At 41.1% G+C, this 27,427-nt stretch overlaps 2 protein-coding genes across 3 annotated transcripts in view; one reads left to right on the plus strand and one right to left on the minus strand.

The window, feature by feature from the left end:
* Nucleotides 1–8,418, minus strand: part of Tceanc2 (transcription elongation factor A N-terminal and central domain containing 2) — a 38,426-nt gene extending 30,008 nt beyond the window's left edge. Inside the window, exons 1-2 of one of the 2 annotated variants that reach the window (XM_031378067.1) lie at nt 7,645–8,418; nt 6,287–6,426 (exon numbers count right to left, since the gene is read on the minus strand). In XM_031378067.1, coding sequence (XP_031233927.1) covers nt 6,287–6,385 — 99 coding nt within the window. In that variant the 5' untranslated portion in view covers nt 6,386–6,426; nt 7,645–8,418. Of the gene's footprint in view, nt 1–6,286; nt 6,427–6,973; nt 7,268–7,644 lie in introns of those variants that run through there. The other variant, XM_031378066.1, reaches the window with a different exon arrangement.
* Nucleotides 7,316–27,427, plus strand: Tmem59 (transmembrane protein 59). Its single transcript, XM_031378065.1, has 8 exons — nt 7,316–7,650; nt 13,940–14,045; nt 15,810–15,904; nt 18,289–18,441; nt 20,235–20,316; nt 21,127–21,208; nt 24,921–25,029; nt 26,799–27,427. Exons 1-8 carry the CDS (start codon nt 7,462–7,464, stop codon nt 26,952–26,954), a joined length of 972 nt encoding a protein of 323 aa, XP_031233925.1. The 5' UTR covers nt 7,316–7,461; the 3' UTR covers nt 26,955–27,427.

The following is a 27,427-nucleotide window of genomic DNA, read 5'->3' on the forward strand; positions in this document are numbered from 1 at the left end:
TGGCATGCCTGTCTTATTAGACTTTTAATCTAGGATCTATACATGGTTGGAAACAGGTTAGGAATCCCAAGTCAAATCATTTTGACTTATGGAACAAGTCCAAACATTTTTTTTCCCTTCAAGACAGGATTTCTTTGTGTAACAGCCCTGGCCATTCTGGAACTTGATCTGTAGACTAGGCTGGCTTTGAACTCAGAGATCCACCTGCCTCTGCCTCCTAAGTGCTGGAGGAGGCTTAAGTCTAAACTCTTACACTTGATATAAAAGGTCTTCCATGACTTGTGATTCTGTCTGCCTCTTCATATGCTCTAGATACCATCAGCAGCACTTCACTCCCACTCCCTAGGATGGCCTTCCTTTGCCTGACAGCCATTTTTCAGAGACTCTCCGCAGCATCAACTTTTCCTTGAGGTCTTCTCTACAGCCTTTGACAACATCCCTCTTTGTGTTCCATTTACTGTACCTATACTTCCTTCTGCATGCACTCATGAACATGACTACCTTTTTCACCAGACTACAACTTGAGAGTCAGAACAACTTCTTCTTAGTTTATCTGCCATCTTTAATGCAGAGAGGGTATAAAGAAGCAAAACTGTTATAATAGTTTCGGGTCTGAAAAGTAAGGGCAAAAATCAGAAACAGGGAAAAAAAAAGAATTCTACAGATATCACAGAAATATTTTCTTATGAGTATTTTCACTTTGTGGGGTGGGGGGCGACATAGTATGTCATAAGCCAGTAAGCCAGGTTCCTAGCCTTGAACCTTCAAGTTCCACCTTCAGAGTGCTGGAGATACAGGATTCTAGGCATATGCCACAGCCACTGTATCCATCCATATAAAGGTCTTTCAGATTCTTACCAGATTACTTAGAACACAAACAGACACAGAGAAATGGATGCAGACTGTAACTGGGAGAGCTATTCTGACTACTGAGCAGTTACCACTGGAAAGCTATGCTTCTCATCTGGTCTTACACCTGGGGATGGCTGCCATGCCAGGCTAGATCACAGAAAATAATGACTCATAAGCAGTGCACACCACTCCAGTGGCTGGGGCAGGAGACAACACACTGGCTGGTTAGCCCTACAAGGGAGGGTTCATAAAGCATTAGTACTTCGGAGTGCTAAACCTGATCGAACTGGCATATTCTCTATCTTTTAATAACAGTAAAAAGAAAAAGTGTTCTTGAAATAGAAGAAATCACTTCCTAAAGGAGCAAGATGAGATTAACCAAATTAACCTTTACCATTTAAATGTGCACGACATGAGTTCCACCAAGTATTTCTTTTATTGAATGAGATAAGACTATGGTGAAATTACTTGCAATACGCTGATAACAGAAGTAAAATGATCCTAAGATTTTATGCCTCCCAGCATGGCACTCAGAAACCTCTGCTTTCTTTTAGTTTGAGTGGGCAGACTATATGGACCTAGATTGCCTATTGCAAATACCAGGCCTGCCACGCGGTGCTGCACTGGCCTTAAGCAAACCACTTCATCTCTCTGCCTTGTTTTTCTTTCTAATTATATGTATGGGTTTTTGCCTGCATGCATGTCTGTTCATCTTGTATATGCCTGTGCACTCAGAGGCCAGAAGGGGGCGTCAGATATCTTGGAACTAGATATCTTAGAACTAGAGTTCTAAACAGTTGTGAGCTGTCCTAAGTGCTGGGAATAGAATCCTGATCCTCTGGAAGAACAGCCAGAACACTTTTGTTTGTTTGTTTGGTTGGTTGGTTTTTTGTGGTTTTCTTGTTTCGTTTTGTTTTGAGACAGGGTTTCTCTGTATAGCCCAGGCTGGCCTCAAACTCAGAAATCCACCTGCCTCTGCCTCCTAAGTGCTGGGATTAAAGGCATGTGCTACCACTGCCTGGCAGCCAGTGTTCTTAACCACTGAGCCATGTCTCCAGCCCCTGGAATCTTCATCTGTAAATGATTGAACCTTTCACTGCTGTTACTATGACAAGAGTTAATACCTGCAGAGCATTAGCATAACATCTAGCCTATAAAACAGGCTCAATAAATGTCATTATTATCATCATAATAATCCTATCTTGAGCTTTAAACTTTTTTTTTACATTTTTTATTCTTTTATTTTGTGCATGCTTAAGTCACAGGGCATATGTGTTGGTCAGAAAACAGCTTTTAAGTTGGTTCTCTCTTTCCACCATTTAGGTGCTGGTGGCAAGTGCCTTTACCAGCTGAGTCATTTTGGTGGTGCTTTGGGGAAAAACAAAACAAAACAAAAAATAACAAACAAACAAACCCTCCCCAAACCTATGTATCTATACTACATGTAAGGCATAAAGCTCAATCAGCCCTCTCACTAAGCATTTCTTTTTGAGTTCTCCGACAATTCTGCAGACTGGGTGTTATTAGGAGTTATTCCTGACACTGACGAGGAAAATCAGGCTTCAACTTCAGCAGATTCTCCCATTAAACCAGGATGCTAGTCAGCCACAGTGGCATGTGCCTCTGATCCCAACACAGGGTGGCCAGGCAGGCAGATCACAAGTCAGCTTGTGCTACAGTGTGATGCTCTATCTCTAGACAAATAAAAACTAAAGCTGGTGTGTGGGAATAAGTATTGACAGAGAGTGGATCTAGCAAATTCTCCAAATCACACACAGTTAATACAAAATGCTGCCACTGTACACATATAAAAGAGAGCACACAGAGACACATGAGAAGCGAACACTTGTGACTTTGTGTGCAGCCTCCCTTTACTTAGGCAAGCCTTCCTTCCATCCTTTAAGGTACTTGTCACATAGGCTTCTCTAACCAGTGAAACAGTTATTTTCATATAGCCCAGGCTAGTCTTGAATTTGCTAAGCATGCTAGGATGATCTTAAACTCCTTGACCTTCCTGCTTTTATCTCCCAAGTGTGTAGATTACTGACATTTGTCACAACACCTGACTTGCTCTCTTCTTCATTGCCTATATAATTTTGTAATAAATCCTATTTTATATTATTATTACCTCTCACACCCTTATTGGAAGTCTCATGAGGCTTATATTTTGATCTCACATTTCTCTTATGCTGGGCATAAAGCTGCTTCACAATAATAGTTGTAGAAGAACTGTCAAGACTGTTATAAGGGGCTGGAGAGATAGCTCAGTGGTTCAGAGAACTGTCTGCTCCTCTGGAGGACCCAGGTTCAGTTCCCAACACCCACGGGGCAGCTGACAGGACAGCTGATGATGTTCTGAAGTTCCAGATCCTGGATGATCTGATGCTGTTGTCTAGCTTCCACAGGTACTGGATACATATAGTGCATATATACTCACAGGTAAAATACTCAGATACATTTAAAAATGAACATTTAAAGAGAGACAAAGAACTGAAGATGGAGGGTCAACTCCCTTAGAGGAGGCAGAAGACATTTCAATGCTCAATTTTAACAAATGCTAAATAGCTCTTTAATATATATCAGGCACTAGTATATTCTGAGGGCACAGAGGCAAATATCTCAGAGTCCCTGTATATAACTTATGAGCTAAGTTTCCAAGGAAAGTAGTTCTTGATTGAGTAGATAAATGAGAAATTAATTCTATAAAAATAAAGAGAAAGATTTTACAGGAAAAGGGACCAGCATCAAGTCAAAAGAAAGCCCTAACAGCTTAAAAGAGACAAACAGGAAGAAAGAAAGAAAAAAAAGAAGAAAGAAAGAAAGAAAGAAAGAAAGAAAGAAAGAAAGAAAGAAAGAAAGAGAGAGAGAGAAAAAAAGGGGGTGTGGTCAGAATGTCCTCACATAAGTGGAGAGCTACAAGCATAAGTCATGCTGGAACCAAACAGGAAAGATCTCATGTGTTATGCCAAAACTTGTAGAGTTCTAGCCTGGTTGTTCAGAAAGATATCCTACATGTCAGGTCCTGTGCCGAGCAGTAGGGACAAACCCAAGAGGGCACATGTGTTTAAGAAGCTCAGAGTGCAGCTGAAGCAAAGTACAAGAAGCAGAGGACCCACACATGCAAAGAAGCAGTTCTGAAAAAGTGGAAGTGCAGTAAGAAGAACATATTTAAGTTATTCGAATGACACAAAGACCATCCTCCTCTGTCAGAGTGGTTTTGTACCGGGGAGACAGACAGACACACAAGTTATGGGAGTTATTCCTCTCCTGCTACCATGTGGTTCCCCAGATTGAACTAAAATCTTCAGGCTTGGCAATGAGCACCTTAAACCTGCTGAGCCATCTTGCCTGCCTGGCTCCAGCATATTCTTAATCACTATACTATACTGCTTCCAAGATAATGGAATAAGTAAGAATATTGCTAGCAAAAGGATTATAGATGTATGGGGGCTGGTGATCTAGATACAGCTCCATGGTAGAGCCCCTTACTCAGCATTCAAGAGGCCTGGAGTTTGATCCCCAGATCTGTTCCCAAAACTATATTGGTAGGCCCTCTTCCTCACTGAGCCACACCCTGACAGAGGTCTTTCCCTTTCTTGAAACAGTCATGCTATTAACCCATTGTGTTCTTGAACGTTCCATCTTTCTGCCTTAGCCCTCTAAGTGCAAGGCCTATCAGTGTGCACGAGCACACTTAGCTTGACTAATTATTTGTAACTAGTGCTTGCCCCTTCCTAACTAGTTGGAATCAAGCTTAGTTCCAGCAAGCAAACAGTACATTTAAGTCTCTGTGGTCCAGGGCGGACCTGTGGAGCCATATAAGTCATGAATATGCTACGATTCTGGCCAAAGCATGACATGTAAGTGCCAGAGCACTGGAAAGCACCATCATTTACACTACACTAGGTTTGTCTAGGGCAGTGGCTCCCAACCGTCCTAATGCAACTTTCCTAATCCTTAAATACAGTTCCTCATGTTGTGTTGACCTCCCACCATAGTTATTTTCATTGCTACTTCATTACTGTAATTTTGCTACTGGTATGATTGTAACGTAAATATCTGTGTTTTCCCAATAGTCTTTGGTGTCCCCTGTGAAAGGGTCATTTGACCCACAGGTATACAGAATCCTACTTGAAACTTTAATATACCTGAGAAAAACTTTTGGGATTGAAGAGATGATGGCTCAGGGTACTAAGCAGGTACTGCTATCAGTGTTCTGAGTCTCACAGGTCATTTGGAGAAAGAGAGACACTGCAGGACATGTTAAGGCTTTGCTAGAAGGAGGGAAATCCAGCCTCTGTGGACTGAATCTTGAAAAGCCACACAAAAGCAAAAACAACAGTTGTTTTTTGGTGAAACCAGTTCCTCATGCCAAAGCCCCTCATCTAGTCTATGTGTTTTGCCAAGGAGAACATCACACCCCCTGCAACTTTAGTCTTTATTGTATACTGTTTGAAATGCCCGATAGTGCAGGATATTCTAAGTGTGCCAGGATCGTCTTGTGACCAAGGCTGTACAGCTCCTTCAGAAAAACAACCCTACAGATAACAACAATCACTGTTTTCTATAGTGATTTCTTCAAGGTCCAAGTCCTTCCAGAACACAGTCATTCATTCTGAAGTTTACCACAGACATAGTAAACAACAGCTATTCCATTCTAATGTTCACTGTAGATATAATGATTCTACTAGAATTCCTGCCCTACACTGCTCTTACAGAGAACCTTAGTCGGTTTCCAGCACCTCAAGTTTCCACTTTAGGTAGTGTACGAACAATCACTACAGCTCCAGAGAGATCCAAAGCCTCTAGTGAACATACCCACACACAGACACAGACACACATAAGAATAAATCTTAGCCAGGAGTGGTAGCACAAACCTTTAATGCCAGCACTTGAGAGGTTGAGGCAGGAGGATCTCTTGAGTTCTAGGTCAGCTTGGTCTACAGGTGAGTTCTAGGACAGCCAGGGTTACAGAGTGAAAACCAAAATAAATAAATAAATAATAGCGGGGCAGTGGTGGTGCATGCCTTTAATTCCAGCACTTGGGAGGCAGAGGCAAGCGGATTTCTAAGTTCGAGGCCACCCTGGTCTACAAAGTGAGTTCCAGGACAGCCAGGGCTATACAGAGAAACCCTGTCTCGAAAAACCAAAAATAAATAAATAATTCAATAATAAATCTTTAAAAAAAAAAAACCAACTTTTTAATCAAGGGTGGTAGTGATCCTATCAGCTAGCAACCATATCCTAAAGCCAGAATAATTGGGTTAATTCAGTGTAGCAGAGGTTCAGGAATTGATAAAAGTCTATTCGAGATACGTGAGAAAGAAAAAAATAGTCCCTCAAGGATGCTTAATTCTCTACAATGGAACCCGTTGGTCCTGTCTCTTTATGATAGTCCTTTGCACATTTTCTCTGATCCCACATTCCTTCTCACCTTCAAAGACTCAATCGTGGCTTGCTTGTAAACCTTTTCCCCGAGTTTCTTCTTCGGGCTATTCTGGATCCTAGGCGTTCGAATGACGAATTTATCCATTGCTGGGGGCTCCGACTACCTTCAGGTGCTTGAGGTGTATTCTATTCAAGAAACAGGGTGAAACTTTATTAAGATTGAGATGTGTATTCCCAAAAGTGACACGACTGGATTTTCTAAACACTCCTTGTGTTTGGATGTTATTTACAGGAAGTAAGATGTCTTCTCAAAAGAGGAAATCTCTTCTGAAAAACTGAAACTATAGTTAAGTTTACTTCCTGGGTTAGGCTCCTAGCTTCCAGAAAGGCACGCTATGAAGGGAATAGGATTCCAGTACCCGGGATAATGGGGTGACTTCTGAAAAAACCCTTTTCCAGTTTAGGTTGAGTTGTATTGGAGTAAGGGTTCCACTGGGCTCAGTGAATCCCTCTTTACAACCACTCCGCGGCTGCCCCAATCCTAAGAATTACTCTAAGGCACACAACAACCATCTCCAGACCCCGGCACAATACAGAAGCAGCTTCAGAAACTACCGCTCTGTGTCCGAGAACCCCAACCATGACCATGAGCAAGGATCCCATCCTTCCCTTGCCCCCAGTACTAGGAGGCCTGGAAAGGGCTTATCCAACCACAGCTCGACGTGAGACCCACCGGAAAAGTCAGCCTGCCTACAGCCTGGGCCCTTGACCCCTCGAGACCTCCGGCCCGGCCACGCGTTGTAACGTCTGCACTCTTCTTCACGGGCCTAGCTCTTCGCTAGGGACTCGCAGGAACTACACTTCCCAGAACGCACTGCGAGGCGTGCGGAGGTGGTGGTTGAGGGAAGCAACACCCCTCAGCTCTCTCCAGGCAGCCTAGAACTACAGGCCCCAGTCGGCCTGGCACGGGGAAAGAGGCAGGCGCCGCTCCGAGCCCAAGGCTGAGATGGTCGGCCGGGTCCTCAAGCCCGCCCACGAGAGGTTTTCCGTCTCAGAGACAGGCCGGGAGGCAGCAGCTTGGGCGGGCCAGGGCGGAGCCGCGGAGCTCTCGGAGGCGGAAGCGCAGGCCGGAGGGGCGGGGAAAGGGGCTGGCCCGGAAGAAGGAGAAACCCTGAAAAGAAAACAGCAACAATTCGAGCTGCTGTGACAGAGGGGAACAAGATGGCGGCGCCAAAGGGGAAGCTTTGGGTCCAGGCCCAGCTGGGGCTCCCGCCGCTGCTGCTGCTGACCATGGCGCTGGCCGGAGGCTCGGGGACTGCAGCGGCCGAAGCGTTTGACTCGGTCCTGGGAGACACAGCGTCCTGTCACCGGGCCTGTCAGCTGACCTACCCCTTGCACACCTACCCGAAGGTAGGTAGGGCCCATCGACACCGAGTTCCCCTCATCCCTCGGTGCCCCAGCTCGCGTCTTTCCACATCGGTGTCAGCGCCGGGAGCCTAGTGGTGAATCTGCGCTTCAGCTGCTCCCCGCTCGGCGTAGCTGCAATTTTCCTTGCTCCTGCTGTAATTGCCGGAAGTTTGTGCTGCAGGACTCGACTGTAGGCTGGGGGGTGGGGTGGGATGCGAAATAGGCGAACCCTTGGGAGCCTGCGGGACCACAAGGGAGTATAGCACTTGCTAGGGTAGATTGAAGATGAACGCGAGGTCCTGACCTACTGGCAGCGCGGGGGTGGGGAGGAAGGCGCGGACGCACGCGTGCACGAAATACAGCCTTCCAGCCTGGGTTAATTGCGCGCCTCTCTGGGACGAAGCGCGTTCTGTTCCGCGAGTCGGAGAAGCTGACAATGCCTTTGCGGTCTGAAGTGTGAAGTCAGCCTCAGTAGTTAGGAGACATTAGAAAGGAGGACTTCCTGTCTGTGTTGAGGGTGTGCGAGACGCTGCCGCAGGGAACTGGATGCCTTTGTGAGGCAGCAGCTAGGGGTCTGTCTTCAAAAAGAATAAATAAATAAAGTAAAAATAAACGTCACTTAGTGCAGAAGATGAAGGAATCGTAGAGTGGATCAAGAAATTCGTCTGTCCTACTGAAGATCTATATTGTGTAGCTAGAGGAGGGACCGATCCCTACCCTTGGTCCCTCCTCTCAACCGCCGCCTAGCCTTTAATTCTGCCTTAAGTTGTTTTTCAGTTTCTTATGAATTCTGTTTACTCAACATTCTAAATTGCTTGGTGATTCTCCCCACCCATTTTCCATATATAATTAGGGTTTATACCCCTCCCCACCTGGCTTTGTAAGGGCTTTCGCTGATGCTGGTGGATTTTTTTTTATCCTTGTTTTCCTTCGTCTTCTGTATGCTATTTGCTTAACCATTGTGGCCATCCCTCTTTACCTTCTAAAGCTACAAAGTAGCTAGAATGGCAGTCCCAGTGACTTTAGAATGTTCCATATTGACAAGTACTTTCGTGTCTTTGATATGAAAAATTGTAAATTCTGTCCCTTCCAGCATTTTGTCCCCCTTACCTACCTGAGGGTCATCGATTACAAGCAAAACATAAAAGGCGCCACAAAATTGTAGTGGGATTAGCCTTAAATTTCCTGTTAGAAATTAATAAATAATTGGGAGAAATGAAGAGCTGGGATGGTAATGGACACCTGTAATTACAGCCTGCTGGAGGCCGAGGTCAGAGGGTCACGAGTCTAAGGCTTGCCATGCTCATCTTAAGGAGTGAGAGGGATTTTTTAGACTTCAGTCAATAAAGCTTGCACCATCAAAAGGTTCTACACAAAAGTTCATCAGTACTGATTGGCCTAGAATTAGGCTAAGTCTTACTTTATGTTATGTTAGTGTTTGATTCCCTCGTTTAAGGTTTTCCTAGTAAGATTGTAGTGTAAGCCAGGATACTGGGGACATAAATAATTTGAGAGATATAGATACCAGGAATCTTTGCATATTTCTTGGATGTGTTTGTTTTTGAGGCAGGGTTTGCCCACAGTTCAGGTTGGCTGTTCAGTCTCAGTCTTCCTGCCTCAGGTCTCACAGTGCTGCCCGGGTTACAGACCTGTAGCACCATGCCAGTCAGATGCCTTAGGCAGTATAACAGTCACTAGTTGCCAATAGTTGATGTGATATTGATAATTCATTTTCACTAATTTGTTAATGCTGTTCTTAACCAGAACTCCAAAATTATTGGCTCCCTGTCTGTCCTGGACTTAAATTTGTTTTTGTTTTTTGTTTTTTGTTTTTTTTTGAGACAGGATCTTTGGTTGGCCTAAAACTCAAGACAGTCCCCCTGCCTCACCCTCTGAATTCTAGGATTATCTGCATATTTTAGACTGCTTGAGGTAGTGTCTTGACTTACAGTCCAAGATGTCTCCAGCTAACTTCCTGTTCTCCTCCCTCTATCAGTAAGTGCCAAGGGCTGAGATTTATAGTCTTGTCTACTGCACCCAGCTCAAAATTTACTCTCCTACTGGGCATGGTGGTACATACCTTAATCTTAGCACTCAAGATGCAGAGGCAGGCAGATCTCTGAGTTTGAGGCCAGCCTGATCTACAGAGTGAATTACAGGACTGTCAGGACTACACAAAAAAATTCTGTCACAAAAATAACAAAAAAAGGAAAATTTTTAAAAAAGTAAAAAGTTAAGTGTCTTGGCCAAGATCCTATAACTAAGAAGTAGTGAAGTAGAAATTGAGTCTTCAAGCTGGCTGCCCTGTGTATGCTGTTGCCATCGAAGAATGAAGTTGCATTACAAATACTTCTTTCACTATTTTTTAGAGGCCCTCACTGAGTTACTGTGCATTGTGGTGCAGGCAAAAATTGGTGTGTTAATAAGAAAGTAAATTAATTATAAATCTCACATTGTGTCTCTTCATCTGATAAGTGGCAGATAAAAAAATCTCTTCTTAATGACTTTATTTATTGTAAGGACATATAGTATTGTAAAGACATAGAGTAGATATTCTAAAATTAATACATTTTGCCCGTTGTTGTCAAAGATTTAGTTGTATGATGTCTGGGTTCAAATGTAAAGAACATAAGCCATATTGTTAATAACTAGTCTGTGGTCAGGTTTTTACAGGACATAGGCTTCAGAATCGTGCAAGCCTGTAGTCCATTCTGGCTATACTGTTAACTGTATTCCTGCTGATCAATTAATTTCTTAGAATTTAATTTTGTAAACTATAGGAAAACCACATATTTGCCAAGCTAGTATGAAGATTGAAGATAATTTGACGATTTCAGGGCAATGCCTAACACAGCCATAGATAGCTATTTCTCTGCAGTCAAGTTTGTGCACGTTTGCATTTGTAGTACTGAGAAAGAGGATACTTAAGACCAGGCATGTAGCTCATGCATATAGTCCAGCATTTGGGAGTCTGAGGTAGGAGGATTGCTGTGAGTATGCGGTCAGCCTGGACTACCATGTTACAAACAGCATTAGCCAAAGCAAGGGAGGGTAGGTATATTGATTTAGCTACGTAAACTGAGGGTAAGAAATGTATATGAAAGCTGTCTAGGTAACATTGTTGTTAAAGGACCTTGAATTACTTAGCTGATATTCATTATGATGAGAAGCACCCTTTTCTTCCTCTGTTAGGAGATTATATTTTCTATAAGCTTGTCAGTCACTTGAGATGCATAGAACTGAAATGTTTACCATATTTGAATTTATATTCTGTAAAATACAAAATGCTTGAACTAAGAATATGATTTTTTTTTTTGCTTTTAAAAAATAGTATTTTTATTTCATGTGTATGGATGTTTAGCCTGCATATCTGTCTCTACACCATGCAAGTGCAGTGCTGGCAAACCCCAGAAGAGGATATGGGTTTCTTGGAATTAGAGTTAGGGCTGTTGTGAGTTGCCATGTGGATGCTAGGAGCTGAGCCTTTGTCCTCTGGAAGAGCAGCCAGTGCTCCTAAACACTAAGCCATCTTTGCAGCCTTTTCTTTTTTTTATTGGATATTTTATTTACATTTCAAATGTTTTTCCCTTCCCAGGTCTCCCCTTAAATCTCCTATCCTATCCTCCCTCCCCAGCCCACCCCCACGCCTGCTCTGGCATTCCAGCCTACTCTTTATGGGTGTTGTATAATACATTAAATGTTAACATACAACCAGGACAGCCTGGCACATTGTGGGTGTTTATTGACTATATTACTAATATAACATCTATCAGTAGAACATAATATGAATTATAACATTCCTAGTGTGTAAGATTAATCTGAGTGTATCCTTATTTACAACTTAGATAACACTGAGAATCGGATTAGTAACTTGCCCACAGCTGTTCAGAGTAAGTGATAAGACAGCTTTTGGGGTTGATTCCTGACCCACTAGATTCTCAGCATGCCATATGGTTTCCTGACGTTGGTTCTGGGTGTCTTTTGGGGTTGGTTTAACAAAAGAAAGCCTATCTGAACTAGGTGTATTGCCACATGTGAGCAATCTCAATATTCAGAAGCTGAATAAGATGAGGATTAGGGGTTCCAGGCCAGTTTGGGATATAGAGCAAGCATATCTGAGAGTAAAATGTCATCTGTTCTAGTTCATGGTAATGAGCTCTTTACTGTGCAGTATAAGGAAATATGTGGCATTCCAAAAACAGGAGAATTCTTTTGCTGTTTTATAAAGCCTATAAACTATAAATGCTGATAAATGAAATGTAGTTTTTGCCTTAGCAACTAATGCAGTTAGAACCTTAGAACCAAGGTCAGAAAGTGTACCACCTCCAAAGCTGTATACTAAAACTTCATGTAGGACTTACAGTCATCCCTTCACATGGGTTATTGCTGCTACATTAGCTTTACTAGTTCTTCTGCTGAAAAGAAATGTACACTGCTGTATTACTTCTGGAATATGTGCATGTTTCTTCATTGGGTGCCTGACAGTTTGTGCAGACTAGATCACACAGACTGTTACAAAGACTTTTTTTTTATACTGTATTCATCAAAGGAAAGAAAAGCTTGTTGATCTCATTGTTTATAGTCTCATGCATACAACTATTTTCTAAGTGTGAAGAACTCTCCTAAGAAAAAAGAAAAACAATCCTATTTTGATTTTCACACATAGCTCTCAATGCTTGTAATTTTTATTTTCTACTTTTAAAACATATTGCTATAAAAGAGAAGACTATTATTGTGATTGTTATTACTACTAATATTTATTAAGCACCTCATGTGTCCCATACATTTTGGTAAGATTAGCAGTCTCCCAGAATAGTGTTGTCTTATTTCATGATGAGAAAATTTGAGATTTCAACAAGTAAAGTAACTTGCACAGGCTTTGTTTTTGTTTTTGTTTTTTAACCAGAAAAATTTGATTCTGGTCTAGCTGATTGCAGTAACTGCTCCCGTATGTCACCCTATTGGTTTTGTTTGTATTCTCAGTTAAAGTCAGCCAGTAAAAAATTAAAATGAAAAACTCTTGGGGCTGGAGGATGGCTCAGTGGTTAAGAGCATTTACTGCTCTGGTAGAAACCCCACGTTCTGTTCCCTGCGATTGTGTGGTAGCTCACAGCTTCCTGTTAACTCCAGTACTGGGGTTCTGATGTCCTCTTCTGGCTTCCTCAGGCTCCTGTATGGACATGGAACTTGGGTCCTCACATGGGCCCCACATGCATACATACAAATTAAAAAAAATTTTTTTAAACATATAAAAATCCTTCCACATGAATATTTGTGTAGATACCTCACCTCATCTTTGTTCTGGCCTTTGTTTTGCCATTTGCTCTATGAGGCTGGTCCTGATACTTTTGATAATGAGCTGATGGTTATGCACTTGGGCACAGCAGAAACATGCCAGTGACCCCTGGGTACTTGCTAACTCCTTTCTGCCTTATGCAGGATTCTCTCTGTCATTCTTAGTTCTATTTCCAATCTTTCTGCCTGTTTGTTGTGGCCACAGAATATGCAAACAGGGTGGTATTTTTAGCCACTTGACTTTTTTCTTAGTGTCTCTTTTAAAATAAGGAAATAGGGGCTGGGGACGTGGCTTAGTTACTGGGTTCTCAATGTCCAGCATCACGGGTGGGGTGGAACAGGAAATCCCAGCATTAGGAAGATAGAGGCAGGAGGATCTAAAGTACAAACTCGGGAACTGGAGAGGTGGCTCAGGAATTAAGAGCACTGGCTGCTCTTCCAAAGAACCCACATTCCATTCCCAGCACCCACATGGCAGTTCACAACTGTCTGTAATCCTGGTTCCAAGCATCTAATGCCTCTTTTGGCCTCCATGGGCACTGCATGAAGGCAATGCACAGACATACTTGCAGGCAAAATACATAAAATAAAAATATATAATTCTTTTAAAACAGGTTGGCGAGATGGCTCAGCAGTTAAGAGCACCTACTGCTTTTCCAGAGGTCCTGAGTTCAATTCCCAGCAACCACATGGTGGCTTACAACCATCTAGAATGAGATCTGATGCCTGGAGGAGAAAGAAAAAAATAATAATTCTTTAAAAACAAAAGAACAAGGTCATCATTTATTGCACAGGGAGTTAGAAACTAACCTAGTGTATGAGAGACCATGTCTATAACTGAATGATTCAAATTAGGAACTAAAATTTTTCCCTTTTAGTACAAAACTTATTGTATGGTTTAAAACAAACACTAACTCTGCTTTCTTCTTGACCTTTTTTTCCAACTGAAAGAAACATCTTATTTTTTGGTAATCTTCTTTGTTCTTCAACTTCCCAGGAAGAGGAGTTATACGCATGCCAGAGAGGCTGCAGGCTGTTTTCAATTTGCCAGTTTGTGGATGATGGAATTGATTTAAATCGGACCAAACTGGAATGTGAATCTGGTAAGAGACTATGCTAATGACATCAGCCGTGCATAACTTTGGGGCTTTCTTTGAGTTGAGTTATGCTTTTTATATATTTTTCCTAGAAAAGACAGACATCCTGTTTAAACTAGTTCACCCACCATATTGTAATTATAAAATTAGAGTTTTAATAGATGCTGCTAAAAATGGCATGGGCTTTAATCCATCTGTGATGAGACAGTGTTTATTTTGTGCTGTGGATAGGATTCCTTTGTTTAACCAAGCATTCTGTTTAGACAAATGCAGAGGTAGTTATCCAACTCATAATTCACCACTAACTTTTCATGGATAGTATAATTTCCCTAAGCCTTTCCATCAGTCGGCTGGTTGACATATCTCCAAGGTTTTTACTGAATCAGACCTTTGACTCTGAAGTGTTTTAGAGTATTCTTTATCAGTCATGCCAGTGAAAATAACCAGAGGCTTTGTCACCATTTAACTACTCTTCTTACCTTTTGGTGAAAGAGACGTGTTTAATAAGAGAAACGTACAACCAGGACACAGGGAGGGAACATTTACCTTTGTAAAGAATGGTAATGGAATCTTGCTTGTGTTCCCACACACACAGTATACTCCATGTGGCAGGACACAGCTGTTTCTGAGGTGGCTCTCTCACACTATTCTGTGATTTTGTGACCTTATTTTTGTGGCGCAGGCTCCTCCTCACTGGTCATCTTTGTATATTCATAGTGCCATGTTAGCTTATCTAGTGCCTCTGAGAAGTATGTTACTTACCTGAGTGAGAAGAAAATAAAATTGCAGCAGTGATGAACTGTTACATCACAAGAAAGAAATGAGCTGTGAACTAGAGGATGTGAGTGTGTCCGACAGGGCCGGGTTCAGCTGCTGCTTGTCTTAGGAGTGCTGAGGACCGAGCCCAGGACCTACTGTATGCCAGCCCAGAGTTGTGCTCCTGAACTATTTCAGCCTTTACAATTCCCCATTTCAGAACATTTTTCTAGTTCCATTTTCTTAGAATTTAGCATAATAGACTGATTAGTCTATTTCCCCCCTTGCTGTATTGGCACCTTTGTTTCTCAACTGAATAATCACAATATTTATATAAAAAAACTAACATGCATTGTTTCATTCATATATTAGGTAGTAGTCTTCCAGAAATCAAGCTAGGCCTGGTGGCACAAGTCTGTATTCCTAGTTATTTGGGAGGCTGAAGCAGGAAGGTTCAAGGCTTCAGAGTGGACTACAGAGTGAGTTCACAGCCAATCTGGGTAACTTGGAGAGAACTTGTCTCAAAATAAAAGAAGAGCTAGCGATATAGCTCAGTGGTTGAATACTTGTCTAGTTCATATATGACCCAGGAGGAAAAAAGGAGGCTTAATAAAATCAGCAGTCAGAGGTTTAGTCCCTCAACCCAGATTGAGGGCTACAGCCAAGAAATGGTGGGTTTCAACTTTCTGTGGCATCGTGGGGATATCAAACTGTTTCTTCCCTCTCTACAAACTTTTCAGCTGTGAGGATACCTTATGTGAAGGTCATCTTATAGCCAGAGCCCAGGTATGAAATTAATACACTCGTTCATGAGACATTGGACTTGTAGGAGAAAGATGAAAGAATTCTATTAAAGTATTTTCTGCTTTTGCCAAGTTTGGCAGCTCGTGAAGATGAAATACGGAAGTGTGTCTTCGTATCTTTCCAGCCTTAGAAGTTTGCCAGATCTCTCTTGCAGCCTTTGTCTTCACCACCCTTCTCCTCTTTCTAAGAATTTGCCGTTTCCTCTTTCAGCATGCACAGAAGCATATTCCCAACCTGATGAGCAGTATGCTTGCCATCTTGGCTGCCAGGATCAGTTGCCATTTGCTGAACTGAGACAAGAACAAGTAAGAGACAATCCTGCCCTTCCAGGCTACCTGCTTATGTGTTCGACTTGGGTTACTCGACATGGTGATTGCCAGTGTGGTCTTCTTTTACTGTTAGATTTTATACTTACTTTCCATCCATCAAAATTATGTCTGTAGATGGAAAAGTTACTGTAATACTTTCTAAAAATATTTTTTGTAAAATAGTATATCTATAATCTCATCTTGTTTTTTCTCACATTCCAATAAGGTACCTCCATTTTACATGTGCAAAAAAGCAAAACAACCCTAAAAACCCCAAATTGGCTAAGAGAAGGTGATATTGGAGTCTCTCTCTCCATCCCCTTTGCCACTGTCTCCCAAGTGCTGGGATTAAAGGTGTCTACAACCATACCCTGCTGGATCTTAAGTTTTAGGGAAAAAAATTTTTATTAATTAGTTTTAGACAGTAATTTTTCAATTTTGTGCATAAGCAATATAATCTGTATGAAGCTCAAGACATGGTGTTTGCAACTCGGAGAGTGTGTCTCTGTCCTTTGTACTCGACGCCTTTGAGGCTGCTCCCCTGGGAGCATTGCTTTTCTCCACTATGCAGCCAGGGTTACTCATACTGAAGTATTTTATATGTGTGCAAGGATATGCAAGTGATTTTTTTGTTGTTGTTAATGTGAGCATGTAAAGCTTATCTTCTTTCACTAAATGATATTTCATATGTATGCATCATGGTATCAATAGCCCCTTGTTTGGGGGTTGTTTTTTTTTGATTGTTTGTTTGTTTGTAGCCAAGATCTCACATAGTCCAGGTTAGCCTCAAACTTGGTATATGGATGAAACTCCTGATTCCCCCTGGATTTTAGAATTACAGGGTTGAGCTATCACGCCCAACTAAAGCAGCCTCTTGTTAGTGAACATAAAGTTCCTCCTAATATTTTTCTTTTATAAATATTATATATTTCATACATTTGTAAGTATATCTATAAAATAAGAACATATGTGAGTATACCTATAAAATAAGAACATTTGTGAGTATATCATAAAATAAGAACATAGGATTAGAATTGCTGAAGTTTGTGCAGTTCTAGTTTTGAGGAATAGAGCAAAGTTGTCCTCCATGGAATTTGTAAATTTTTTTTTTTTTTCGAGACAGGGTTTCTCTGTGTAGCCTTGGCTGTCCTGGAACTCACTCTGTAGACCAGGCTGACCTCGAACCCAGAAATCTGCCTGCCTGCCTCTGCCTCCCAAGCACTGGGATTAAAGGCGTGCGCCGCCACCACCTGGCTGTAAATTTTTTTTAACTTGACAAATAATTCACATATTAAAAAAAATCAACACTTCTATCTAATTCCACATATTTCCATCGCCCCAAAATAAAATCTCACTCCATTAGCAATCACTTTTCTTTTCCCCTCACCCTGGCTTGCAGTAGGCTTCCTTCCTTTCATAGGCATGCTGCCCTGTGCTAATTCCATTCCTAATTAAAGTATTCTGATTAAACATAGGTGTACATTGATGGCTAAAATAGATACTGTAAGTAGACATGCTTGTAACCTCGGCTTTCAGTATGCAAAACCTGGAGGATTGCAAGTGGGAGGCTAGCCTGGGCCACATAGCAATACCCTAACTCAAAAAATAAGACCAGAAATATCTGGTCTCTGATCTCTTTAATCCTGTAACCTCAATAAATACTTTTGAGTGGACTTGTGATAAGTCTCCTAGCTATTACGTGGGAAAACTGGACCCTGAGTACAGACTTTCTTATTCTAAAAGCTGTTCTTTGCATTGCACTAGCTCTTGGTGGTGTGTCTCCTGATGTCAAATGAGCCAAAGCTATCTCTAGAGCTCAGTAGTCTGCATCCCAAGTTTGTGCTCCAGGGTCAGAGCCACTTAGTAAGTTAAGAAGTCAGAACTGGGGTTGAGTGAGGTTGTCCAGTTGGTGTTAAAATCTTGTCAGCAGCACCCATCACTTACATTTAATACCACAGAATATCCATTAGCATTCAGTGTAACCAAGTCTCGTATTTTCTGCATACATTTTTGCCTTTGATTAAGACATGATTTCCCCTCCCAGAAATGTTAAGGATAAGAATGATATGATTTCTCCTTTCACATTCAGATCAGTCTTTTGATGGTCCATAAGAGTGTCCATGTTTGGGGCTTGGCTCAAAACCTGTTGTACTGATTGAAGTTGTAGGCTGTGTATAAAAGGGTTTGGTAAATTTGAGTACCCTGGGATGTTAGCTTTACCATAGTTAATTTGCATCAGCATCAGAGTGTAGTCTAATGCTGATGATTGTGACTATTTGTGAAATTATCTGTAACCTCTCCCAGGAAGATTTGTTCTCTTGCATATACACATCATAAATAGTATATTCCTTATTACTTAAAAGTTTTGTTTGTTTGTTTAGCTCATGTCCTTGATGCCAAGAATGCATCTCCTCTTCCCTCTGACTCTGGTGAGGTCATTCTGGAGTGACATGATGGACTCTGCACAGAGCTTCATAACCTCTTCATGGACTTTTTATCTCCAAGCCGATGATGGAAAAATAGTTATATTCCAGGTGACAACTGTGTTTCACACATTGACCTAAATACAGCAATAGACAGTGTCATGTCTTACATGAGAGTCTTGGCATAGAACCGTGTAATCAGTCACCTAAATGTTTTTGTCAAGTAACGCTGCTTACCTGGCCTTTGCGGAAACCCTGAGCTGCAGGACACAATGTAATTACCTTTCAGTCTTCCCTTGAAAGCCTTACCTCAAGCCTAGTGGTTATTTGGTCTTCTTGATTTTATAGTGACTAAATTGATTGAGAAATTTAGATGGGAGGTAAGAATCATGTACCTTGAACATGAATAGTGTCATATAACACAGACACTGGAAAAGGCATTAGTGACATAATAGGAAGTTTATAGTAGTTTTTCTCTAACTGCCTGTAAGAATGTGGTATAGGTGCATTTGCCCTCTAGGGAGGTAAATTTTCCCTTGTCTAGTAATTGACTGTGATAAGATGTTAACAAGTGCTAATATAAAAGTTATGTACAATTGTCTTAGAGCACCTGTGAGGGGTTATTCCAGGGTTCTGAGGATACTAATATTTGGGGGTGGTAAATTCCCTAATATAAAATGACATCCATTTACATATAAGCTGCAAACTCCCTCCCTGTGCAGTTATGGGTCATTTTAACAATACAGTATTCTTGACCTGAGATGGCTACAGTATCACTTGGTGGTAATGTTATTACATCATTGCTGTCAAATATCTGGTCAGTTAGCTGAAAAGTCATGCAGTGCATGACTACTTTAAATCACCCCTGAGTTGCTTGCACAAATAACTTTCTGCACAAATCTGCACAAATAACTTTCATCATATTGTTTAATGATGATGGAGATGCCTGTGCACACTCAGTACAGATTTTCCCCCATGATTGATTTAATCATAGATATGAAATACAGTGACATAGAACCCGTGGGCATAGAGATCTGACTGTGTTATCTGAAGTCTCTACATCTAGACAGTTTCATGAGGTTCTATTACCCCTGCTTGTTGATGAGGAAGCTGTGCATCCAGCTTGTTTAAAGACATACTGTCGGTTACTAGTAATATTCAGCTCAAACTCAGAGCATTTTAGGCTCCACACCCATAGAGCACCCTCACATCCTATTGCCTTTAGTTCAGTCAGCAGATTGTGTTGTGACACCATCTGGCTTTCAAGGAGTAAGCCGCAGCTTTTTAAGTATTACCGCTAGTTGAGTGGTTACTGTATTTACTTTGTGATTCTTAGCATTAAGTTTGGGACCTCTGTACTTAATTTGATGGCAAGAAAACACAGTGTCTTCTTATATTTATGGATAAGTTCTGTGTCCTAAAGCTACTTACATAAAAGCAGCCTCAGAAGATGAGAGATTATCTCTTTCTCTCAAGCCTATGTCAACTGAGTGTAACTTGGATGGAGAAAGTCCCTTTCCAGAGGCTTGAAGATATGAGGTGTAGAATGTGTGGCTGTAGTGTGTCAGATGCTTAGAGTTAAGGAAAGAACAGAATGTTCCAGATGAGAAAAGGTCATATGTATAATCTGTATTTGGTTAAAACATGTTATTATACTATAATCTGGATGATATATAATATATATTTGGTTAAAAATTTAGGTAGGCTGCAGAATTATTTCTGATCAACTAAAATTGGAATTCATTTTCACTAGATAAATAATATTGAAGTATTGTGGTTGATGTGTTTTATCTGTGACTTTTTTTCAATTTAAATGTTGATAGTATAGATGGTGTATTCTAGAACTTGTTACTAAAAACAGTGTCTGAGGTATAAATGACGTAATGCTTTCATCACCATTTTAGTCTAAGCCAGAAATTCAGTATGCACCGCAGTTGGAGCAGGAGCCTGCAAACTTGAGAGAATCATCTTTAAGCAAAATGTCCTGTAAGTTTTATTCTAAGTAGATGGATAAATCTTGGCTGTCAGATCTGTTGTAATTGCCCACTCTGACTTCCAGTGCACTGGGTCTGGTTCCATCTACCTGGGGGTTTGCATTTCTAATGAGTTCCACATCATGGTAATGCTGTTAGCGTGGGGACCATGCACTGTTGTTCTAAACACCATTTCTAAGTTTCGAATGTGAACTAACAAAGTAGTGAGGGTTTTTTTCCCAATAAGCCTAATAGTGACACTACCTTGAAAGTATGAGTTCCTTATTCTCTTTTTATTTCCATGTTAGATGTGAATTTTAAATCATAGGAACATCAAACATCAGGCTAAAGCAGTTTGCCTTTGATAACATTCTACATTCCATATTTTACTTGTTGATATAGTTAACTTACTGATTTATTGTTGAGTGGGAATGAGTAGATAATGCTTACATAGAATGTTTTAATTAGGATAGAATAAAACAAATTCTGTTACTCAAGTTCACATGTAATTCAACAGGAGACATCAGTATCAAAAACATTTGATCTAGGCATGATAACGCACACTTTTAATTCCAGCATTTAGGAGTCAGGGGCAGGCAGATGGCTGTGAGTTCGAGGTTACCCTGGGCTACAAAATAAACAACATTTAAAAGTAAGGCAGGAAATTCATAATATGGTAGAATACTTATGTCCCAAAGGAGTTTTAACATGTAGAATGTGTCAGATTACACTTAGAAAAACTCCTTGCAGGATGTGCATATCTGGAAGAGAATGAGACTGGCATTTAGGATATTCATTCAAAGCCCATGCCTTCTTATTTCAGATCTGCAGATGAGAAACTCGCAAGCACACAGGAACTACCTTGAAGAGGAAGAGAGTGATGGCTTTTTAAGATGCCTATCTCTGTATGTATTTCTTCTTCGTATGTACACACAAGATAAAGACTGGCTCGTGCCAGTCATTTTTAAATTAGAAGTTTAATAGTTAAAAAAACTAAATGTATTTTCAAATTCCTTCTTAAACTTGTACTTTTGAATGATTAGTCTGATAAAGGTAATATGGGTACTGTTTTGGTTTTTCAAGACAGAGTTTCTCTGTGTATCCCTGGCTGTCCTGGAACTCACTCTGTAGACCAGGCTGGCCTCGAACTCAGAAATCCACCTGCCTCTGCCTCCCAAGTGCTGGGATTAAAGGCGTGTGCCACCACTGCCAGGCTGAGTACTGTTTTTTTAAATAGACATGTACTTATACAAATGTATGGGATATGGCTTGCTGTTTTAATATATGTATGCCTCATGTAATGATCAATAGGATAATTAGCATATGTATCACCTTAGACGTCTACATTTCTTTGAAATCACATTGAAAATCCTTTTCTGTAGCTATTTTCAAGCAATATATTACTGTTAATTGTGGTCATACTGTCGCACAGTAGGGCAGAAATCCCTTTTGTCTCATTTACCTGTTGACCAGCTTCTTCTCTTAACCTTCTCTTTCTGCTGCTTAGTAAAACCCAAACAGAACAGATATTTTTCTACAGTACAAGTGCCTTCTTGTTAGAATTCCTTGATTTGTCTTACCCACACATTTAAATTAAACTCCATTGGGACCTTAGTCAGTAAGGCTTTAATGACTTAGGGGATAACACCAAGCCTGATAAGCTAAGTTCAGTCCTGGGAACCACATGATGGAAGGAGAGAAAAGTACCCATAAGGTGTCCTCTGACCACCACACACACTAAATTAAAAATAAACAAAATAACAAAGCTCAACTTTAAAGTATGTTTGAATAATTTAAGGATTGGGTTTTTATCTGCATGAACAGATAAGCAGTTAGAAGGGATGGGTAAGGACTATAGATTAAGAAGAGGTACGGGATGTCAACTCTGTGCCAGGGATTCTTAGGGGGCACAGGAAAACAGGGAGGCAGGAGTGGTGGGGCTGCCATATGCCTCATTCCAAGGAAGGGCTGTCAGGCATTCTGATGGATAAAGAGAATTTTATCAAAGTTACATCTACTCACCATAGGGGTGCCTATACGAGCCCCTCCCAGTCCCCTCACCCCATAAAAAAAAAGGAAAGGAATAAAAAAAAAAAGGCAGTTGGGCCGGGCGGTGGTGGCGCACACCTTTAGTCCCAGCACTTGGGAGGCAGGCGGATTTCTAAATTCGAGGCCAGCCTGGTCTACAGAGTGAGTTCCAGGACAGCCAGAGCTATACAGAGAAACCCTATCTCGAAAAAACAAAACAAAAGAAGGTAGTCGGGCCATGCATCTTATTTTCTACTGTATTGTGCACTAGACCAAGCATTTTGATAAAGCTGCAAGCCATTATGCTTTACAATACATTATTCTAGGGGAACCATTCTGGTTAAGTATGACACTTACAGTGAAATATTTACATTGTATTTAGAGGGAGAGGGAGTCTCTGTGTGTGTGTGGGGGGGGAGGGGGTGTAGCTTGTGGGAGTTGGTTTTCTCCTTCCACTATGTGAATTCTGGGGATTGAACTCAAGTCATCAGGGCTTGACAGCAAGCATCCTTGCCAGCTAAGCCAACTCACTGGCCCTAACCTAACAATTTAAAAGTAATCTTTTGAATTTTTTACTTAGAAAACTGCTAACTTTTGTTTTGTTTTGTTTTGTTTTTCGAGACAGGGTTTCTCTGTGTAGCCCTGGCTGTCCTGGAACTCACTTTGTAGACCAGGCTGGCCTTGAACTCAGAAATCCACCTGCCTCTGCCTCTCAAGTGCTGGGATTAAAGGCATGTGCCACCACCGCCTGGCCAACAGCTAACTTAACTAGAAGTTTATTCTCTAGACGTTTCTGTGTACAAACATGGGTTATTATAATATATCCTATATTTGAATAAAGAGTGTCAGGAACAGTCCTGTATATAATGGATTAAGGAATCAGGCTGGGGAGCTGTGAGCAGGAACTTATGAGGAGAGATTAGGGCAATGGCCAGGGAAGTCATGGCGATGGGTGACATCTACAGGATCCACTTTGCTTTGCTATGGAGGTTGAGGAAAAAGATATACCTGAAGATGAGCCCCAATTTCTTGTTTGTACTGATTGCTGCAATCCAAATATCAGATCTGTCCTCGCCCATGGAAATGAATTCCTGAGGTCCAGGAGAGGACTGGACCATGCAAAGGAGAGTGAATGTGTTTTATTATCATTTCTTATTCTATTACTTTTTAAAAATTGGAATATTTAAAATTTAGCATGCTTTCTAGAAGTCTACTTTTAAAGTAAACATAAAAATATTTTATTTATTTGATTGAGTGTGTATGGCACAGAAACTATATATAAAGATAAGAGGACAATCCTTTCTTTTAACTATTTAGATTCCCGGAATAGAGCTCAGTTCAGTCTCCAACAGCCCTCTTTTGTTGGGAGACAAACAATGAGTGGCATGCCATTTCCTTAGGCTGTGGCAAAAAGTGAATGGCTCACTGGGCCTCTATGGTATGGATCCTTTGACCATGAGTGAACTTATGAGAATTAGGGATTGTCACAGACTTTGAGAGTCCTAAATGTCCTCGTATGTAGCCAGACTGTGCTTCTTTGCATGTTCTTCTTTTTCCCACCCTTTATCCCCATCCTCCACCCCCATTTCATCCCCTATCACTGGGTAGGAGAGAAAGAAGGGAAGAGGGGAGAGAGAAATAGAACTCTCTGAATGTAATTTCTTTCAGTTTGTTTCTTCTTTGAGCTACTACTAAACTACAACCTCAACTACCCCCTGACCAACCACCAACCCCTCCTCTCGGGGCCCTAGCAGTTATGTACCCTCTGAAAAGTTTGCAGAATTCCAAACATCACACAATCACGGAAATTTATCTGTAGCTGGCAAAACCATACCTTGGCTAGAGCTCTAGGCAAAACAAATGATCATTTCATAATCATTTCATACCTTAAGTTTTAAGGGGTATTTTCTCAAATGAGTATTATTGCAATAGCCTACAAATTTAAAAAAAATGATGCTCACTTTATGGGGTACTTGCTTGTTTTGTCTAATTTAGTAATTAGAATGTATTCTCCAGGTTTGGTGGTCTAAACTTGCAATCCTAGGGAGAGGAAGGCAGGAGCTCCAGGCCAACCTTATAACATACCAAGGTTGAGGCCTGATCTCCATGAAGCCTGTCTCAAAAGTAAATAATTAAAATGCTCTTGGCAGTAATTTGATGGGAGTTGTTTTTGGTGTTGTGGGCTTTTTGTTCTTGTTTTAGAACAGGGTCTTACTGTATAGGCTTGACTGTCTTAGAACTCATATAGACTAGGCTGTCCTGGAACTCAGTGATCCATCTGCCTCTGCCTCTGGAGTGCTGGGATCAAAGGTGTCTATCACCAAGCCAAACAATTTGAGGAAATTTTATATACATAGTAGGAAGTCTGTGTGTCTGATTTCCTCATTTTAACTATTATTGTAATAGTTATGTAGCCATGCTACAGACATTTTAGAGACAGAGGAAAGAACATCAAATTGTCCTCATAAACTAGATGTAATACTATCCTTATAATAAATATGTTTTGTTAAGTAATTTTAAAGACAGTATATAGAGTTTTGTATTCTGTGTGTGTATGGCAGTGTGACTGATTGTTATGTTGTTTTGCAGTAACTCTGGGTGGATTTTAACCATGACTCTTGTCCTCTCGGTGATGGTGTTGCTCTGGATCTGCTGTGCAGCTGTTGCTACAGCTGTGGAACAGTATGTTCCCCCTGAGGTAAGTCTAATTCTAACCCTTGGGCTACTTGAAGAGCCACATCAATAACCAATTTAAGTGCCTGTTTAACTAGAAAAATAAGGCCCTGCTGATAGAATGAGAGATTTGATGGTTTTACTCAGGTGAGGTTGGCCCATATGAAAACCACATTTGTAAGCCCAGCCACACTGGCTCCCACTGGGCACTGACACTTATGTGCCAGTGGGCTCGAGCACAGCGCCCTCACTGCTTCTCTGAGACTGAAGAGAAACGCTGGTACTGCTCTCTAAGCTGAGATGTGAGAGAGGGCTTGTGGAGCCACTTAAGATTATGAATTGCCATAAATGCTGTTTTAGAAACTAAGAAAGTCTTTGATTCTGAGTTCCTCTGTTTTGGTAGCTAACCTCAAAGAGATTATGACTTTGTTCCTTAGTAATTAAAATTTAACTGGCTCAAGATATAGTTGTTAAGGCAAAGGATATTTGTTTGGGAAAAAGCTGTAATTTCCTGATTCAACTTGGTTTCCAAGAAAAGAAAGTTACTTATATAATTAAATGTGGGATAATGTCTGTTGACATCAAATCCAACCGAAACAAGTGAGAGTTCTGTGTGTCTACAATACCACAGGAGAAGAGCAAGGAGGGAAGTGCAGTAGAGTGTGTGGTGAGTCACTGCATGTACAGCAAATAGAGGCCTGGAAACTGGACAGGATGCTAACTAGCATCAATGTCGTTCTTTAAGATTTGCAGAGTATTTTCTTGAATGTCAACCAGGTATCCAGCAGTATCCTACTGCATGATTTTCCTCCTTTTTCTTTGCTTTTTGAAACAAGATCTAAGACTAGCATTGTAGGCCAGCATGTGCACACCATGTGTGTGCAGCCCCCATAGAGGCCAGAAGACTAAATCCCCTGGAACTGGAGTTATAAATGGTTGTTAGCCACTAAGTGGATGCTAGGAATCAAACCTAGGTCCTCTGGAAGAGAAGCCAGTGGCCTTAACCACTGTGTCATCTCTCCAGCCCCCATGCCTGACTCACAGCAGGTCTTATTTTATATATGAGTAAGCAGCCTTAGAAAAGCTAGGTAACGCTTCTGTGGTTGGTTAGCTATTAAAGCAGTGAAGCTGGAGTAAAGTTCATGGTAGATGTTTGATGCAGGCTTTCAGTTTAACTCCAAAGCCTTTGACCTTTTTGCCTGGCCATGTTAACTTTATTTAAACCAAAGCATGTTTACTTGGTACTTGTTTGTTTGCCTCTAAGGATTAAGTTAGGACATGTTAGAACACTCCTTCGGGCCATGTACAGGGGACTGAGCCTCATCCATAAACATTCTCCAGTCTCAAAGATATAGATAGAATTTCTCAAACCAAATGTCCATAGATCAACTGTGTGTTTCTTTTGTTTGTTTTGTGTTTTCTGTGGGTTTTTTTTGGGGGGGGGAGGGGGGATAGTTGAGACAGGGTTTCTCTGTGTAGCCCTGGCTGTCCTAGAACTCACTCTGTAGACCAGGCTGGCCTCAAATTCAAAAATCTGCCTGCCGCTGCCTCCCAAGTGCTGGGATTAAATAAAGGTGTCTGCCACCACTGCCCTGTGTGTTTTCTGTTTTAAGACTGTATCCTACAATGTGGCCCTGGCTGGCCTACTGCTTGCTGGGGGCCTCCTTCCTCTGCCTCCTGAGCACCAGAATTCATCACCATGCAACTCCAGAGATTGAACTGTTGCCTGGAAACTTAGGTGGAAAGATTCCTGAGCGTCTAAGTTAATGGTATGTGCTGATTTTTCTTTTTCAGAAGCTGAGTATCTATGGTGACTTGGAATTCATGAATGAACAAAAGCTGAGCAGATACCCAGCTCCTTCTCTCGTGGTCGTTAGGTCTCAGAGTGAAGAGCATGAGGAGGCAGGACCCCTGCCTACCAAGGTCAATCTTGCTCACTCAGAAATCTAAGCTTTTTAAAGAAAGTGTCATCGACACACAAACTTCCATTCCTCATAGAGCTTTTTAAAATGGTTTCATTGGACATAGGCCTTAAGAAATCACTATGAAATGCAAATAAAGTTACCCAACTCTGTGAAGACTTTATTTGCTGTAACTTTACCTGTATTTTTGTAGTCATTTAAGATGGACATTGGGTTGTATTTTTATTTTACTAATATCTGTAGCTACTTTGTTAGTTGCATTGGTTTTGGTTTTTTCCTCTCTTAGCCAAATTCTATGAGCTGATCATTGTCAACCTGCCCCTGCCATGACCCTGTCATCTCACTTAATAAGCTGAAAACTTAGGATGGGACGCTTCTGCCCGGAAATGGCCTCCAAACTGTACTCTGAATTATAGCGGAAAATGTTATTTAATGACACTACATTTTCAGTTGTATTGAATTGAAATCATTAAAATTTATTTGAATAATTATGTACTGAAA

The sequence above is a fragment of the Mastomys coucha genome, unplaced genomic scaffold (assembly GCF_008632895.1).
Source record: "Mastomys coucha isolate ucsf_1 unplaced genomic scaffold, UCSF_Mcou_1 pScaffold18, whole genome shotgun sequence".
Taxonomy (NCBI): domain Eukaryota; kingdom Metazoa; phylum Chordata; class Mammalia; order Rodentia; family Muridae; genus Mastomys; species Mastomys coucha.